Source organism: Prunus persica, chromosome G7 (assembly GCF_000346465.2).
Source record: "Prunus persica cultivar Lovell chromosome G7, Prunus_persica_NCBIv2, whole genome shotgun sequence".
Lineage (NCBI taxonomy): Eukaryota > Viridiplantae > Streptophyta > Magnoliopsida > Rosales > Rosaceae > Prunus > Prunus persica.
Window position 1 is genome coordinate 18,238,072 of NC_034015.1, and position 19,175 is coordinate 18,257,246.

At 38.1% G+C, this 19,175-nt stretch overlaps 3 protein-coding genes and 1 long non-coding RNA gene across 4 annotated transcripts; 3 read left to right on the forward strand and 1 right to left on the reverse strand.

The window, feature by feature from the left end:
• Positions 5,125–8,005, forward strand: LOC18770026 (pectinesterase/pectinesterase inhibitor PPE8B). The gene is made up of 3 exons (XM_007204264.2): positions 5,125–5,742; positions 6,076–6,597; positions 7,218–8,005. The coding sequence occupies exons 1-3, from the start codon at positions 5,412–5,414 to the stop codon at positions 7,916–7,918; spliced, it is 1,554 nt and encodes a 517-aa protein (XP_007204326.1). The 5' UTR covers positions 5,125–5,411; the 3' UTR covers positions 7,919–8,005.
• On the forward strand, positions 9,058–11,319 carry LOC18771342 (probable pectinesterase/pectinesterase inhibitor 12). Its single transcript, XM_007204503.2, has 2 exons — positions 9,058–10,316; positions 10,468–11,319. The coding sequence occupies exons 1-2, from the start codon at positions 9,371–9,373 to the stop codon at positions 11,154–11,156; spliced, it is 1,635 nt and encodes a 544-aa protein (XP_007204565.1). The 5' UTR covers positions 9,058–9,370; the 3' UTR covers positions 11,157–11,319.
• LOC18771577 (pectinesterase) lies at positions 11,419–14,318 on the forward strand. The gene is made up of 3 exons (XM_007203040.2): positions 11,419–13,043; positions 13,155–13,315; positions 13,497–14,318. The coding sequence occupies exons 1-3, from the start codon at positions 12,112–12,114 to the stop codon at positions 14,192–14,194; spliced, it is 1,791 nt and encodes a 596-aa protein (XP_007203102.1). The 5' UTR covers positions 11,419–12,111; the 3' UTR covers positions 14,195–14,318.
• On the reverse strand, positions 14,798–15,895 carry LOC109950175. The gene is made up of 2 exons (XR_002272474.1): positions 15,718–15,895; positions 14,798–15,124 (listed from the first exon to the last, which is right to left on the reverse strand). It is a non-coding gene; the product is annotated as an uncharacterized LOC109950175 (long non-coding RNA).

The following is a 19,175-nucleotide window of genomic DNA, read 5'->3' on the forward strand; positions in this document are numbered from 1 at the left end:
TCTACGAAACTAGTTTCAACCGATCCAACCCATCATACTAGTTTGTATATACTTCGAGATCATATACGCCAAAAATCGGAAAGAAAATAAACATTCGGAGATCAAGTAATGTGACATAACTTTTCGACGGTTATAATATGAAAAATCACGATTTAACGGTTACTTAAACTCCGATTTTGATGATTTTTTTTACAGCTACACTCCTTGACCCTATATGAATACAATGACTAAATTTGATCTACAATTTTAAAAATATTTACACTAGTGGATTGCCACAAAATCTTTATGTTATATTTAATGAAAGTATACATAAACTCTTAATTGTTAGTGAATATATTGTTTTGATAGTATGAGCATTCTACAAAACTAGTTTCAATGATCCTACCGTCAAACTTGTTTGTTTATACTTCGAGTTCATATATGCCAAAAATTGAAAAAAATAAACATTAAGAGATCAAGTAATGGGAAAAACAGAACAATACAATTAGATCACTCTCAACAAGTCAACAATTATCATAGCATCCACTGTCCACACACACAGACACACAGAGAGAGAGAGAGAGAGAGAGAGAGAGAGAGAGAGAGAGAGAGAGAGAGAGAGAGAGAGAGAGAGAGAGAGAGAGTGGTAACACTCTCTTATATACATCTGATGTACTATGTATGAGCCCTAATCATACCAAGAGTGTTATATTGAATCTAGAAAGAATGGCTTCAAAGGAAAAACACATCAGTTGGCCAGCCTTACAGTAAAAAGGGAGTGAAGTGAAGACAAGTGAAAGATAATGGGGCATCAAGCTAACAACACCCTTCTTGACATGGAGTCTCTCATCTTGCATTGCATGAGAGAGAAAATTATAGACAGAGGGCACATAGATGCAAAAAGAAGTGTTGAAGTTAAGATACCTGCTCATTGGTTTCTGGCTAAAAAAAAGTGTTGAAGTTTTTTTGCTGGAAAAAGTAGTGTTGAAGTTAAGATACTCCTTTTGTAGTAACTAGCAATGCATGATCTTGCCTACATGTGATTGTGATTGATTTTTCATCAACGAGAACAATTATACTATAACGCATAATTATAAGATATAAATAAGATCATGAGATTACAGAAAAACAGAGTAAGCTATTTGAGTTAGAGTGATCAAGATTCTAGAATACCCTACCGTGACAGATATAGCTTCTGGAAATATCAGCTTCTGTTGCCATTAATCTGCAGATAGTGGATTCTGAGGCGCATGAAGGAACTTTGTTTTGATCCAAACTCCAAAAGCTACCTCAAACTTTGGAGCTTTTAAGTTGAATTGAATCCACGGATGCAGCTAGCAAGCTTGTTATGTATGCCTTTGTTGCCGGGCGGTTATACGTACTTAGGTTTTAATTTTACAAAAAGCGTATAGCCGGGCGGCTATACTACTTTTTTTTTATTATAAAAATAGTATAGGCGCTGGGCTATAAGGTTTTAACACGTGGCTCTAGCGCCAGGCGGGTCCTCCTTTTTTATATTTTATAAATAGTATAGCCGCGCGGCTATACTACGGTTTTTTATTTAAAAATTAGTATAGCTGCGCGGCTGTACTTGATATATTTTTTTAAAATAAAAATAGCCGATCGGCTATACCCTTTACCTTTTTTGGGGCGAAATTTATTAAAGATTCGATTTTGACGATAGTAAATGAATTCCTCGTGATCTCTCAACGATGTCGTGTCGACAACAAGCTCTCTCCCACTCCGAGTCATACCTGCAGAAACGCAATCCTAGGTTTTTTTCTTTTGATAGAAAAAACTCGGAACCTGAGAGCTGTAATGGTGCGGTGGGTTCCGTAAAGAGCACCATAACAACGATAAATGGAAAACTCTGACTCTGACGAGCCAGAGAAGAAGAGGCCTCATTTAAACTCACTTTCGCCCACCATGGCTTGTAGCTCCACACCACTTCTCCACCCAATAACCATAGTCCATAGCGTAATCTCTCTCTCTCTCTCTCTCTCTCTCTCTCTCTCTCTCTCTCTCTCTCTCTCTCTCTCTCTCTCTCTCTCTCATTATAGCATAAGGGATCGTTCTGAGGAGAAGTACTTGGTAGCTCTTGTAATCACTTTATATATAATGTACAAGACAAGAGTCCAATGAAGTATAGGAGATATGAACATAGTACTCGATACACAGATAAATACTATAATATCATGTAAATAAGTTAGGACTGTTTAACAATAACGTGGAAGGCAAGCTAGTCTCATTAAGGAGAACAAAAAGAATTTGAGAGTTGGATCTTGGAAGAAGAGTAAGTTTTTAGCAGTTTTAAACTATTGATCTGAATTGTCTCTATTAAAAAAATTTTATGAATCTAGATTAAAGTACGCATTGACTTGCAAAATAGAAGTGTGAACCTTTTGGATATATGGTCTTAGTTTACTGTAAAACTTGAAAGCTTTTGGATAATATAAGCACATGTTTTATGACTAGTTTCTTCAACAGTCACTTATGATTCTATTTCAAAAAATGAAACGAAGAATGAATTTGAATTTTATATGTTCGTCTAAATTTTCAAGAATATAAGCCCACTATATTTTTTGGGCCATTAGGATTTCAGCAGCCCAAATAAGATGTATCCATAGCTTGCAAATTTACCCAAATGAAAAAAACAAAAGCAAAGCCGTCCAATTCTTTTTAAATAGATTTAGGCCTATGAGAACGACTACGGTTCAACTGCATTCTTAAAGAGAGGAAGGTGGAGATGAATTGCAATTTCAATTACATGTGCAGCTTCAAAGACATTACAAATCCACCTCAAATATGATCCGACAAATCGCATATAAAAGAGAAAGCAAAGATTTTCTAAAAACCAAACCAGCCCAAAAGTCGATTAATTTAGCAGCTCTTGTCTCAGACTGGCCCCCACCCCACCACCTCTGTGTTCTTCTACCACATAACTTTAGCCTATTTTAAGATAAAAGAAGAGAGAATCATAGTTGCGTCGAAAAGACGAATCAACAGTTCAATGCCACATGAAAGTTGTACAAGATGGATACCTACATTGTGCATGAAATTTTTGATATGACGAGTCTACATTATCTTTTTGGTCACAAAATCAATGATAGATGGAGAGACACGATAAAGTTAAAGCATTCATATATACTAAATAATTTTTGTTTCAACAATTTAATAGAGCGTTTTCACACGGTAGAATCTATGGGTTTTTCATGAGGCCGATCTTGAGCTGTCATATAAGCACAAATACCTTAAGATAGTATTTTGGTGTAAAAAATCTCAAATTCAGGATATTTCGTTGCATGAATTTTATGAGAAACAATAACAATGTATGTAGGTTCAATTCAAGGTCATACCGATTACACTAGAACACGCATTCATAATCACTGCTACAAATAATTAACATAAAGAAATATAACCAACATTTATTGGGAAAAAAATTAAACACTTGAATTTACTTGATGCAAAGCATTGATTGTATTGGTCCTTAAACTTCATTAGTAAAGGAGAAATCAGAAACGAACTTATGATAATATTTATTAAACAGAAAAGAACGTGCATGTGGTGTGGGGGTGATGATTGATGGATCGACAATTAATATTGCCAACAAATCAATATAATGACGTGCATGTAATTATATTAAGATGCATGGCTTAAGCTTAATTGTTCACACACAGTGAGTCAGACAATGCAATAAGCTGTAACCGCGTTTTTATAGATATGGACTGCTTTTCTGAAAATTAAAGCAGTTTGGAGAAAAGTCCAAGCAACCCAAGCTGTAAAAACGCGTTTTTAGCGTCGTCCTGCTTCCCTCTTCTTTAAAGCAATGAGCCATTTCCTTCTTCGAGCCCTTATTGCTTTTTGGAAAAGCAATTAAGTTATTCCTTTTCTCTTTAATTTCGAAAATGACACTTTCTTTTTGCTTCCTTCTATTTCTGATTACAAAACTTGTCGGTTTTATAAATCTTAATCCACGTCAGTAATTGCCCACGATATAATAATATTATTTTTGTTTTATAATGCAACATGTCAACATGCATGTATTTTTAGGTCAACATCCATGTATGGTTTCTCGGGTCCACACTTCTTTAGTGGTTGCAATATGCTTTGCCATTGACTGTCTGTTCCAGAATCTCATTCAATTTCATATGGCTGATTTGTATTTTTTTTTTTTTCTTTTTCTTTTTTTTGTATTTACTTAGCTAAGTGATAATTAATCTTTTGGATTAAAATTTGATGGATGAGAGTTCGTTTTTCCCTGGAAGTATTTTTGCTTACCACTTTAACTAATGTGTATTTTCATCGTACGTCTTAATATTTAATACGTGTCTATTGACATAACCATAATTTTATAAATTCAAAATAAAAAATTAACTGTGATTACGCTAATAAACACGTATCAAGTGTTAAAATGATGATAAAAATACACTTTGAATTAAAAGAGCGATGAACATAGATATTTCCTTTTCTCTGTAACTTGCGTCATAGATGCATGTGCCTTCCTATAGCTTCATTAATTCATCCATAACTCTCGTTATAAATGCCTTCACCACAAATATTCCATTACAATACTTTTCTTTGTAGGTTCCATGTGACAATGATACTAAAGTAAAAACAAAACAAGGCAAAAAAGTTTGAAAAAACAAAATTGCTCATATTTGATAACATGGACAATGCATACTAATTGCTATTGAAAAGCAGAATTCAACTCTCACTTTTTTACATTTTTTTTTTTACCTGGATAACAAATTGACTTTACCAGTAACCAGGTGCAGAAATCTAGAGAAATAGAGATACACGTGGCACGCTGACTCTGCAATTATGTTAATTACCATCATTAATTCTCAATTCAATTGGTCTTGGAAACCGAGCGATGGAGGCTGAAGGGACAAGTAATGTGCGTATGCATGGCCTCTAATTTGAGTCTACGAGACATTCAAATGGGAGAGGGCCCTTGATATTATTTGTCCATTTGAAAAGTACTCGTGGTTTGATACCCAAAGAAAATGACCACTCTTTGCATTAGCATGTGGGACTTTTCAATATTTAGATGAGGAGAATGAAATCCCAACACCGACACATAGGGTTTACCCAAATTTCAAACTGTTTCCGTCACGTAACAGTGTTAAGCAGCAAAATAATTTAATCTACTAGTTAAATTATTCTACCAATTCAATGTACTCGTTTTAAAGCTACAAGAGCAACCCTATGTAAGTTTTTCTAGTGCGATTTGACTCTGACTCATGCCACATAAACATATCCACCGGCCCTCTTAAATTCCCTCACCTGCCTAGCTAACCTCCCTTCTCAAAATCCCATCCCTGCTTGCCTTAAATAGGCTGCTCTCCACTCTCATCATTCTTAGGCACTTCAAGTTTATTGTAGGCCTTAAGGCTTTGATCATTAATAGCTAACTAGTGCCATATTTGCTAATGGCTTCTCATAATCCATTGCCTGCTGGGAAGCAACTGCTTTTGTTAGTCTTATTGTGTGCTTTTTTCAGCAGCAGCTTCATCCCATTTGCTAGCTGCAGCATCACAGATGATTTACAGACACAGTGTTTGAAGGTGTCTGCTACAGAATTTGCAGGCTCTTTGAAGGACACCATTGATGCTGTGCAACAGGTGGCCTCCATTCTCTCTCAGTTTGCAAATGCTTTCGGAGATTTTCGGCTTGCCAACGCCATTTCCGACTGCCTTGATTTGCTTGACTTCTCTGCTGATGAGTTGAACTGGTCTCTCTCTGCTTCCCAGAATCAGAAGGGTAACTAAATTATGAACAATCCCAGTCAATTAAGTACTTGAAGTTTCTCCTTTTAGATGTTTGTGTTTATGGCATTTTCTGTAGGTGTTGACACGTTGCCACTTATTAGGTCACATGGTGGCTTGAAATCTAAGCTATAAAAAAAATATAGTATAAGATTTTCCTCTGCAAATTCCAACATGCTCTGCATGCAAGTCACATATTTACCTTAGGGCTGTGATTAATCTTGCTTGCTTAAATCATGTACAAAATACAATTTGGTTACATTTATATGATTTTCAGCTGCAATAGTTAACCAAATTAACAGAGGCACAAATTTTGATTTATTTGCAGGCAAAAATAACAGCACTGGGAAGCTAAGTTCTGATCTGAGGACATGGTTGAGCGCTGCCCTTGTTAACCAGGACACATGCAGTAATGGGTTTGAAGGCACCAACAGCATCGTCCAAGGGCTGATCTCAGCTGGCCTTGGCCAAGTAACCTCTTTAGTCCAAGAACTTCTTACCCAAGTGCACCCAAATTCTAATCAGCAGGGGCCTAATGGCCAAATCCCTTCATGGGTTAAAACCAAAGATCGAAAACTACTTCAAGCCGATGGGGTCTCTGTTGATGCCATTGTAGCTCAAGATGGCACTGGAAATTTCACAAATGTGACGGATGCCGTGTTAGCAGCACCAGATTATAGCATGAGAAGATATGTTATATACATCAAGAGAGGCACATACAGAGAGAATGTGGAGATTAAGAAGAAAAAATGGAACCTAATGATGATTGGAGATGGTATGGATGCTACTATAATCTCTGGTAACAGAAGCTTTGTGGATGGCTGGACCACATTTAGATCTGCAACCTTTGGTAAGCAATAAGCATCTGTTTAAATTTTCTTTTACTTTTCCTGTTGCTGGTCCCTGATTTTGTTAGCCACGAAGTACCTTAGAATTAGTTTTGTTTTTCTTTTTCTGCTTTATTCTGTCAACTTTGGCCTGGGGGCCTCTGGACAGTAACGTTTGGTTTGCTATTCTAAGACTTTTAGAAAAAATTGTACCATTGAGATCTTAAATGATATCCCAACCAATTCAATTAACCTCAACAAAATGGCAGTTGAAAGGTGTGAGAGTGAAGTGCATGGACCCAATGCATACTGTAAGCTGCTAGAGCTAGCAAGTCTTATGTCACATCAAAATGCTCACCTTTTTTTTGGTTGGAGGGGCTCAAGCAGGAAACATATACTTTAATTTCTTGAATTCACCTAGCATAGGCTCTCATTTAATAGTCTGATATCGGAAAACATTTTATCATTTTGATATGTACATTGGTTGTATACAACCTTTGTAGAACCTACATGCATTGTATCCGATCCGATAAAGAGGTTATATATAACTGGCGCATATTTTTCGTTGATATACATTCTACACTAATGGTAATTTAGCGTTCAACCATTCAAAATTGATCTGTTTTTCTTTGTGTGAATTCAGCTGTTAGCGGCAGAGGGTTCATAGCAAGAGACATAACATTTGAGAACACAGCAGGACCAGAGAAGCACCAAGCAGTGGCACTAAGATCAGATTCTGACCTTTCAGTTTTCTACAGATGCAACATAAGGGGCTACCAAGACACACTCTACACACACACAATGCGCCAATTCTACAGAGACTGCAAAATCAGTGGCACTGTTGACTTCATTTTTGGTGATGCCACAGTTGTGTTCCAAAACTGCCAAATCCTAGCCAAAAAAGGCCTCCCAAACCAAAAGAACAGCATCACAGCCCAAGGCCGCAAGGACCCAAATGAGCCAACAGGAATTTCAATCCAATTCTGCAACATAACTGCAGATTCAGACTTGGAAGCTGCCTCAGTCAACTCCACACCCACTTACCTTGGCAGGCCATGGAAGCTATATTCAAGAACTGTAATTATGCAGTCTTTCTTGAGCAATGTCATAAGGCCTGAAGGGTGGCTTGAGTGGAATGGTGACTTTGCTTTGAATTCATTGTTTTATGGAGAGTACATGAATTATGGACCCGGGGCAGGTCTCGGTAGCCGGGTCAAGTGGCCCGGCTATCAAGTGTTCAACGAGTCTACTCAGGCCAAGAACTATACTGTGGCCCAGTTTATTGAAGGCAACCTGTGGTTGCCCTCTACTGGTGTCAAATATACTGCAGAATTTGGGGTTTAAGGATTTAAGCAGTTCATGTGTAATTTCACCTCTTGTACCTAATCATATCTTCTTCTTAAATCAAATTTTTTTTGCTAAATTCTGTGATGAGTATGTTATTTGTGTGCCATGCTGATGAATGTAGGAACTTGCAAAATGAATTCATCTTAGTATGTAACAAAATATGAGTAGAAAAACCACCATTTCTGAAAAAACTGGTCTAAAAAGAAATGAAAAAAAAAAAAAAAAAAAAAAAAAAGAATCCCTTCCATAGGTTATATTTCTTAGCATAACCAGGTAGTTGTTGGGGATGCTAAGATAAGTCGGTCAAGTGGGATATAAACAAGATAGGTCTCTGTAGATAAATAAATCTTAAAAATTGTTGAGAAAAGAATCTGGGCATGTGAGATATTGGCAGATATCAGGACAAATAAATAATACAAGTTTATAGTTGTCTTTGTCCCCCGTGAATTTTCACCAGACAAAGGTCAAGTTGCAACTTGCAAGAGTGTCGTGTGTATTAATTTATAGTTTGGCAACATATTACCTGTTAATATATCATCTAATGCTTTTGCTAAGTCTCTCTATCAAAGTTGTGAACGTTTCCATCAAGTTGTAATGCCTTCTGCTTCTGTTTTAGTATGGAAAACCTGGCATTCACGGAAGTCCAAGTTACATATCCCCACACAAATTCACAACATGAGCAATGCTTGAGTAAGTTGCCCCCCGGCGAGTGGATGACTCTCAACTATTCACTGATACATGTAGCACGTGGATGACTCCCGACGATTGATGCATCTTGTCTACTCGTAGGGCAACAGTCCCTAGCAAAATCCTTCACCTCAATTTCTATCCTATAGAGTACTAGACACATATCAAACTCATATTTTGGAATTTGTGAGTGAGACTTTTGCTTGAGCTTTCGTGGATTTGGTGAAGTCTTGACTCACAAACTCCAAAAGATGACCCACTCTGCCTAGTCCATGCCCACAAGGCCATGTGGCCCATGTCCATAGTTTCTAAAACGTGCCAGAAAAATATCTTTGCAGAGATGCGAAGACCTTCCTCCCATCCCTCTGAATTCTGATAACATGAAACTCCAAACAAAACAGATATATAAATATATATATAAATGCGTAGAAAATATTATTAAGGTTTTCTGAATGCAGCTCCCCTTTCCTCTGCTTTGGAACTTTTCAACTGGACAACAACTCTGCATAAAGTCTATTAGAAAGGAATTAAACTCTGCATAAATATATATACATAGATACAAGAATCATATTGTCTTATTATTATACTTTTTCAAAGATGAACATTATAAGAACCCGTGTAATGATTCATTAATTAACTAAAGCAAATCCATGCAACTTACGTTCCCAAAGATATTATTTAAGAAAAACCAACATCACTAAGTTTTTTTTAACTCTCTCTTTTACATGTTTGAGTCAGTTTTGTCCCATCAACACTACTCTTATGGCTTCCTCCATTGTAAAAGTGTTGCAGCTCCTCTGCATAATCTTCTTCTCAACAACCTGCAGTGCTCTCCACAATTCTTCTTCTTCTTCTTCTTCCACAAATGCTACTAATTTTAATCCCAACTTGTCTTCAATAAGATCATTCTGCAAGTCCACTCCATACCCAGATGTATGCTTTGACTCATTGAAACTTTCAATCTCAATAAACATCAGTCCTAACATCATAACCTACCTCCTCCAGTCTCTCCAAGTTGCGATATCCGAAGCCGGGAAGCTTTCTGATCTTTTCTACAAGGCTGGACGGTACTCAAATATCGTTGAGAAGCAAAAGGGAGCTATCCAGGATTGTAAGGAGCTTCACCAAATCACACTCTCTTCTCTACAAAGATCCGTCTCTCGGGTTCGAGCAGGCAACACCAAGAAACTAAATGATGCAAGAGCTTACCTCAGTGCTGCTCTTACAAACAAGAACACATGCTTGGAAGGCTTGGATTCTGCTTCTGGCCCTATGAAGCCGGCTCTAGTAAATTCCTTAACTAGTACATACAAGTATGTTAGCAATTCTCTCTCAGTTATCTCAAAGCCAGGGGCTCCAAAAGGCGGCACAAACCGGCATCTCTTGGCTGTTCCAACATGGATGTCAAGGAAAGATCGCCGGATCCTGGAGAGCTCTGGCGACAAATATGATCCAAGTGAAGTCCTAACAGTTGCAGCAGATGGGACTGGGAACTTTACCACCATCACTGATGCTGTTAATTTTGCTCCAAATAATAGTTATGATAGAACAATCATCTATGTCAAGGAAGGCGTTTATGTTGAAAATGTGGAAATCCCAAGCTACAAGACCAACATTGTTCTTCTTGGAGATGGAAGAGACATCACTGTCATAACTGGTAACAGAAGTGTAGTTGATGGCTGGACCACATTCAGATCTGCAACCCTAGGTAATTAAAAATTTAATTACTGCAACCCTTGTTTCATTTCATTTATTTATATTGTCTTCATATGGTAAAATCTTGCTTGCATCCAAAACCCCTTTCACAAGTGAACCTGAATTTAATCCCATTTTGATTTTCCGTGATATTCAATTTTCAGCTGTTTCTGGAGAGGGGTTTCTGGCAAGAGATATAACATTTGAGAACACAGCTGGACCAGAAAAGCACCAAGCTGTTGCTCTCAGAGTGAATGCAGACTTTGCTGCAATCTACAAGTGCATCATCAATGGCTACCAGGACACGTTGTATGTCCACTCTTTCAGACAATTTTACAGAGAGTGTGACATATTTGGGACCATAGATTATATATTTGGCAATGCAGCAGTGATATTCCAAGGATGTGATATTGTATCCAAGATGCCAATGCCGGGACAGTTCACGGTCATCACAGCACAATCCAGAGACACAGCAGATGAAGACACAGGAATCTCCATACAGAATTGTTCAATTGTGGCCACTGATGACTTGTACTCAAACTCCAGCATTGTCAAAAGCTACCTAGGGCGGCCATGGAGGGTGTTCTCTAGGACAGTGTACCTAGAGTCCTACATTGGTGACTTTATTGACCCAACTGGGTGGAGACAGTGGTCTGGGGATCTAGGGTTGGACACTTTGTACTATGGAGAGTATGAAAATTATGGGCCTGGTTCAGGGACAGAAAATAGGGTTAAGTGGACTGGATATCATATTATGGAATATTATGATGCAGCAAACTTCACAGTATCAGAGTTTATTATTGGTGATGAATGGCTGCAGGCCACTTCATTTCCTTATGATGATGGCATCTGATCTTTGGGATTTCTGTATGAATGAATGTTCTTCTATGTAAGAATTCTCCTACAAGATAAGAAAGATTATCAATGTTTTATAAGTGTGTAAGATAGGTACACCAAAGGTGGAAGTTGTATGGATGAGGTCAAATATTTTCTGATATTATTATACATTTTGGGCATTTCATGATCCTATTAGCTTACCACATGATGTGGTAGTTGATGTGTTGATTAACAATAAAATGTAACGATTGATGTTATAAGCACACGTCATATAGGCCAGTTAACGTGGTAAAAATGCGATCCTTCTAGCAACATACATTCTTTAATTAGTTGAAGAATGTAGATTGGATTGTGTTTTGCGGTCAAATTAGCTAATCGCATGACATGGCAGTTGATGTGTGTGGCAATAAGTCATAACAATGGATGCTATAAGTACACATCATATGGGCAGCTAACGTGGTCAAAATTTGATCCTTCTAGCAGCATTGGTGCTTTAATTGGTTGAAGAATGTAGATTGGATTCTGAGTCATGAATTTGTTGGAGCTAAAATCATAACCTCACAAAAGAACACAGCCTTTGAATTCATTGACAAATTTGAACAATACATGCTCACATATAGTTTGAGAGTCGGGGGTCTAGACGTAATTTTGGAAGCTGAAAATTGACCTGAAGGAAAGAATTCGCGAGGGAAATACGGTTGGAAAGGAAAGGACCCCTGTTGTCATCTCTAACTAACTTTTGAAAAATAGAAAACCTGAAAACTCTCCTGACCAGCCCTCCTCTGTCAATTGCCAAAATAATAATGGAGACTCAAATTCCAAACTGAAGAACAAAGAGATAGGAAGAGGAAATTGATTAAAGCTGAAACACCATCGTATTTCAATCTCTTTCCAGTCTCTTTCTCTCTGTCGCCGTGTGCCTGGGCCTGAATTATTAAGGCAGAGGCTCCTCTGCCTTAGCCACTCTCGCAATGGCATTCCAGGATTTTGACCAGATATCCGAACGCCGAAAGGCTGAGAGGGCACGTAAAATGAGGAAGAGAATTATCATCGCAGTTGTCGTCGTCGTGCTGCTTATTCTGATTGCTGTCGGAGCCTATTTACTTTTGAACAAACTTAATAGTAAGAAGGGCAATGCTAAGCAAGACAAAACAGCCAATTCTAAGCCTGCTCCGGCAAAAGCTCAACCCAAGAACGATCAAGCCAAGAAGAAAGAGCCGACAAAAGGTGAGAAGATAATGAAGCAGATGTGTGGCGCAACGGACTACGAGGACAAGTGCGAGAGCATCATCGGAAAGGCAAAGGGCGCATCTAAACCAAAGGAATTCATCAAGACCGCTATCTCAGCAGCCTCGGATGAGGCCAGGATTGCCTACAGCAAATCCAGCGAGCTCACTTTTAACAGCCCAGAAGAGAAGGGAGCATTTGAGGATTGCAAAGTGCTGTTTGAAGATGCCATGGACGAATTAGGGGATGCCATTTCTCAAATTGGCAACACAACTGCTTCGGGGAAGATTCGAACCGGTCTCTTGAACACTTGGCTGAGTGCAGTCATATCTTACCAGCAGACGTGTGTTGATGGGTTTCCTGATGGAAAATTGAAGTCTGACTTGGAGAAGATGTTGCAGGCCTCCAAGGAATTCACCAGCAATTCCTTGGCCATGCTTTCACTCCTTTCCCAATTCCAGCTACCGGTTACAGCAGCAGTTTCAGGAGCAAAACGTCGTCTTCTAGCACAGAACAAGGATGGGTTTCCTACCTGGATGAGCCATGAGGAGCGAAGGGTGTTGAAGAAAAACGATGAGAAGCCCACACCTAATGTGACTGTGGCAAAAGATGGCAGTGGAAACTTCAAAACCATTAGTGAAGCCTTGGCAGCCATGCCTGCAAAATATGAAGGACGGTATGCGTTTTGTTCCTTCACTTCTGAAAAAGAAAAAGAAGAAAAAAGAATTGCACACACTTGCTATCTTTATTTATTAGTTTGTTTGTTTTTACCCTTATGAAAATTCAGATATATCATCTACGTTAAAGGAGGAGTCTATGATGAGACTGTGATTGTGACAAAAAAGATGCCAAATGTTACCATATACGGTGATGGGTCACAGAAGAGCATCATCACCGGGAATAAGAACTTTGCGGACGGAGTTAGGACATTCCAAACTGCATCTTTTGGTATGTGCAAAACTTAGGCAAGAACTGATATATATATATATATATATATATATATATATATATATAAAAGGCCTAACTCACCATTTTAAACCATATGATATGCTCCACTTCCATACTTACTGTTAGAAGTTAATGCCATTGTCAATGGCACTTATTCCTTTTTCATTTGTTTCTGTTTCAGCGGCCTTAGGAGAAGGTTTTATGGCAAAGTCCATGGGATTCAGAAACACGGCAGGTCCTGAGAAGCATCAGGCAGTGGCAGCAAGAGTCCAAGCAGACCGTGCTATTTTTCTCAACTGCCGATTTGAAGGGTACCAAGACACCTTGTATGCACAAACCCATCGGCAGTTCTATAAGAGCTGTGTTATTTCAGGCACCGTTGATTTCATCTTTGGTGACGCTGCTGCTATCTTTCAGAACTGCTTGATCTACGTCAGGAAACCTATGGAAAACCAACAAAACATTGTTACTGCCCAGGGACGGACTGACAAAAGGGAAACCACAGGAATAGTTCTGCAGAATTGCAAAATCATGCCTGACAAAGATCTTGAGCCAGTAAAGTCTCAGTTCAAGACCTACCTCGGGAGGCCATGGAAGGAATTCTCAAGAACCATAGTGATGGGCTCAACAATTGAGGATCTGATTCACCCAGATGGATGGACACCATGGCAAGGAGACTTTGCACTGAAAACGCTGTATTATGCAGAGTATAACAACAAGGGACCAGGTGCCAAGACTGATAACAGGGTCAAGTGGTCTGGATACAAAGTCATTGACAAGCAAGAGGCTATGAAATATACTGTAGGGCCTTTCTTGAAAGGGAATGCTTGGCTCAGGGTCAAGGGGGTTCCTGTTCGCTTCGGCCTATCTGAAAACTAAGGAGTTCATCTGTCGAACCGAGACGACGAGTATCTGATCAACAAGAGAGGAACATCTGTGTCTGGATTGAAATGGTGATGTTGTCAATTTCTTGTTTCAAATTGATCAACAAGGCAGGGAAATTGGCATCCTGTTGTATTTTGCAACACACTAATATATATTAGCCCTAACGAAAAGAAGGAAAAAAATGAATTACTTATGAGAACATTTGTTCATCATGTAGATAATTCATTAAATACTAGGTTGTACCAGAGAACTGAATGCTAGGTTTCCATGTTTTCAAAATTTTGCTTTAATTGGAAAACTTCTTCCAGAAAGAGGATAGACATCTGTCCTCATGGTGAGGGTGGAATTATAAATTGTAGATGTGACGGAAAGGATGTATTGTTTGTGGTGCTGCAAAGTGGGAAATGGACTCTGCCTTGTTTTTGGTGTTGTTTGACAGTTTGCTCCAAATGCAAAAATTTCTTTCACTTCTCTTCTTTTGTACATGGTTTACAGTTTAACAGAAAAAACTCAAAGATAGAAGATGACCTTGAATCTATAATACAAGAGGGGGTTTAAAAGTTGAGCAATATCAAGAGAAAAAAGAAGAAGATCACATCCTGCAAAATATGGGGTTCCAATATATCAAAACTTCACACTCCTTCAGTCAATGTTCGAAACATTTGGTTATGTTTTAGTATATGGGCCCATAAGAGAACCTTGTTAAAATACCAGCGCACAAGTGAACCATAGCGTTTCACTAACCCTATTTTCACCTTTTTTTGGACGAACCCTATCCTCAGTTATCTGTCCGTTGTGTCCTATATAGCTCTCATCTATCCGCCTCCATCACCTCCCATCTCTCTCTACCTCCATCGTCTCTGCTCTCTCTGCCTCCATCATCTCCTCTTGCGCGCCTTTGAAATAAGATGAGCCCAGCAGCAGCTACAAAGAAAAGAATAAAAATTCAAAGATACACTGAGTAGAGAAGAAGCCGTCGCTGCCACTGGTTGGGTCGAGAAGAGTAGAGAAGCAGCCACCCGACCCGCCTAGGCGCCGCCTAACTCCCTGGCGCCTACCCCTAATGATTAGGGTGAAATCGCGGCGCTATCCTCCCGCCTACCGCCTAGGATCCGGCTAGGCGTCCACCTACCGCCTAGGATCCGCCTAGGCGCCCGCCTACAGCCTAGGATCCACCTACCGCCTAGGAAACGCCTAGGAAGATTTTTCGAACACTGCCTTCAGTTGGGTTTTTTATTTTCTACTAAAACAACAAGATGATGATTTTGAATTGCAAAAGTTATCAAGTTTGAAAGAGAATTACAATAGAAAACGCTTCGGAGAACTAGTTTTCTAAATTTATCAACATAATGATTATGTAAAATAAATAAAAATTTATGTCAACGACTCAACCACACAAAACGTACGTGTGAAAAACTCTGAAACAAGTGCATTAGAAGGGTTGGCTTTAATCTATTCAAAAGCTAAAAGGAAGAGATTATTATCTTCGAAATAATATGAAATGGGTAATTACTTACAGGAGGCTTAGAGTTCAGCTGTTCAAGCACGATGATACCACTCACGAGCTCGGCCAAGTCTGTCGGAAGTCATCTATCTGCAGCGTCAGCAACTTCTCTCCCGCCATTTACTCTGCCACACAGCTTCAGCGACTGAGAGAGAGAATGGTTATGACTTGTCGTTTGTACATTCAGAAGAAGGGAGGGAGTTCCAGCAAACGACATGGACTTTACAAACAGATCGTCGTCGTTGGTTTACTCCTCTCAGGTTGGGTCAAGACCACTTGATGGGCTTCTCTTTTTTTCTTTAATTATATTGCGGCTATACTTCAGTTTTTTTCAAAATTTTCTAATAAATAGGATCGCCGCGCGGCTATACTTGGAGTTTTTTAAAAACTTTTTTAATACATCGTATAGCCGACGGCTATACTCCTTTAAGTATATTGCGGCTATAATTCAGGTTTTTGAAAATTTTCTTTTAAATAGTATAGCTGGGCGGCTATACTTCACTTAAAAAATGGTTTTAACAAATAGTATAGCCGTTCGGCTATACTTCAGTTTTTCTAAATTTTTCTGATAAATAGTATAGCCGCGCGGCTATACCTGGATTTTTAAAAACTTTTTTAATCAACAAGACAAGATGAAGATTTTGAATTGCAAAAGATATCGAGTTTGAAAGAGAATTACAATAGAAAATGCTTTTGAGAACTAGTTTTCTAAATTAGCAAAGATTAATTTCTTCGAAATAATATGAAATGGGTAATTACTAGAGTTCAGCTGTTCATGCACGATGATACCACTCACGAGATCAGCCAAGTCCATCGGAAGCCATCTATCTGCAGCTTCTCTCCCGTCATTTACTCTGCTACACAGCTTCAGTGACTGAGAGAGAGAATGGTTATGACTTGTCGTTTGTACATTCAGAGGAAGGGATGGGGTTCCAGCGAACGACATGGATTTTACAAACAGATCGTGGTCGTTGGTTTACTCCTCTCATGTTGGGTCAAGACCACCTGACCCGACCCAGAAGAGTCAATATGGACTACTTTTATCAACACTTGCGGAGAGTTGGTGGATCTCAAGGTTGGGCCTAGGGCTCATACACGGTTATTCCAATTAAAATGGATTAGTGTCATGTTCCAATTTGTTGTCTCTTCGCCTTAGTTAATCAAGTGTATTTTTTTGGGGTTTTAATGTTTCACCGTTTAATACTGAAAATGGGAAAATTTAGGTATGAAATGCTGAAAATCGGGAAATTTGAGGGTAGCATGGTGAAAGATTTGTTAAATTGAAGAACAATAATTCCACATATTAGGAAAAATAAATCTAATCTTCGGGTCGGACTCTATAAGGACAAGACCTAAAGCAAACTATATAAAGAAAAAAAAAAATCACACGAAGGTTTCAGAAGCACTAGAGATAGATGGAAGAATTTACTATCTGAAGAACACAACAAAATCCACAACCATTTTTGTAGCCCAAGTATCAAAACAGCTCGCTAGCCTTCTCAAAAAGTTTGGGAGCATGAACTGTTGTTCATCATTGGTGGCTGAAATTCTCATTATCTTGACTGGTAAACTACTTGTTCTATCAGGTCATGACTTGTCCCGTGTGCTTATTTTCTGCATCAATCACTTGAATCACATACACACATGCATGTGCTAATGTCCCCCAGATATTAAAAGCCTACCTGATCATAACCCTCGACCGATATATGACGGTACACTAACCACATGTATTATAACAATCATACTTTATATAATTCAAAACGATAACCTAAAGTTTAGAGAACGGTTTTGATCTTTTAATATATTGTTGGAACCCTTTTATTTTACGAAGACGATAATATTTTATTAATAATGAGGAAAACAAGTATAAAAAAATTGAAGAATTATGCGAGTATCTCTAAACAAGGTTGTGTGCATTAATATAATTATATCTGCTGCATTAACTAGCTAGGGCAGGATACAGCTGCAGTGGAATAGGATGGCATAGTATTAATATTTCTTCCATCTCTTTAGTCATTTTTTGGTTGGAAATCGCTTTCTACAATTGCACAATCTAATGTGCTTTTATTACTTAGTTTTCGCTTGAAAAAATTGGAATGCTCCAACCACTTTATCAATGTACATGTCAAATCAAATCTAATCAAAAACCTTGAAATTGTTATTGAAATTTTCTTTACAAAATATTATGCTAAACTCCGGTATAAAAATATAAAGTAAAAACTCAACTCGAACAAATGCAGGATGATCCCACATTCAAGTTCTGATATTATGTTAAATTTAGAGATACGGGCCACGACTCACTACTAACAACATTGATATTGTCTCCAACTTAACCACCTATAAAGTCCAGTAGGTGCGAAGTTTTTTCACAAAAGATCTCGGTATTATTAATAGTAGAACCATTCATTATATTTTGTATTTTATTTAGTCAAAATTTCGAAGTAGGACTCATATTCTTCAACAGACTTTTTTAGATTGTCAATAACAGTTGTCAAAAATAAAACAACAATGCATAATTTTGAAAATTCTCCTAAAGCCAGCAGATTGGTGCTGGTGCATAATTAATTGCACCATAAATGCATTAAACTATAGTGTGACCTGATTTCTAAACATAAGATTACTCAAGTCAAGAGTAGCAGCGCAAATCAACTTAAAATCATGTATTAATTTGACATATCACCACCTCCTATAGTTATGATAGGTTATAATATAAGTAGATATTTATTGATAATATTCTTTAAAAATTAAAAAAAAAAACTACGTCGTCCATATGTACAAAATGTACCATGTGATCTCCCCAAGTGTGTGCTGAAAGTGTACAAACAGGCCGTTATCAAATCACAGTCAAGGTTAAGGAAGGACATTGATGGGTTCGTGATGCATCAGGAGCCTTTGCTCCTCTACATACCACGTGGTCACTTTACAAAACGACACACGTTTGTTTGTTTTTTTTTCGTTTTTTGTTTCTTTCAACTCTCTAACCCAAGTCTTGTTGGCTGGTTTTAGCTTTAACTCAAGCCTCCTCAACAGCAAACTCCAATTACGTTAAACTCCCAGACCCTTGCTTATAATAAACTTATGTTGATAAATAAATAAAAGGTATTTAATTTGTTATATAATTTTCTCCTCTCCTTGCAAGCTAACTGGTTTTCATATCTTTTGTTAAAGTAAATTGGTTTTCATATCATTTACTTAAGTTCGCTTGAAATTTATGTTGTTGATGATCGAAGATTTACGTGGTCGATGGTCGGAGCTTTGCGTAGCTGGTTATTAGAGTTAGGTTGTCAAAAGAAGAGGTCTCTCTGAGAGAAGAGCATGACCTGAGTTAAAAGAACTTAAATTAAAAGAGTTGAAAAGAGTTGGAAAAAAAAAAACTGTTGGTAAAGAGGCCACGTCGCATGTGGAGGAGGAAAGGCTCCTGATGCATCAGGAGCCAAGCAATGTCCGTTAAGGAATGACATGTACATTTTA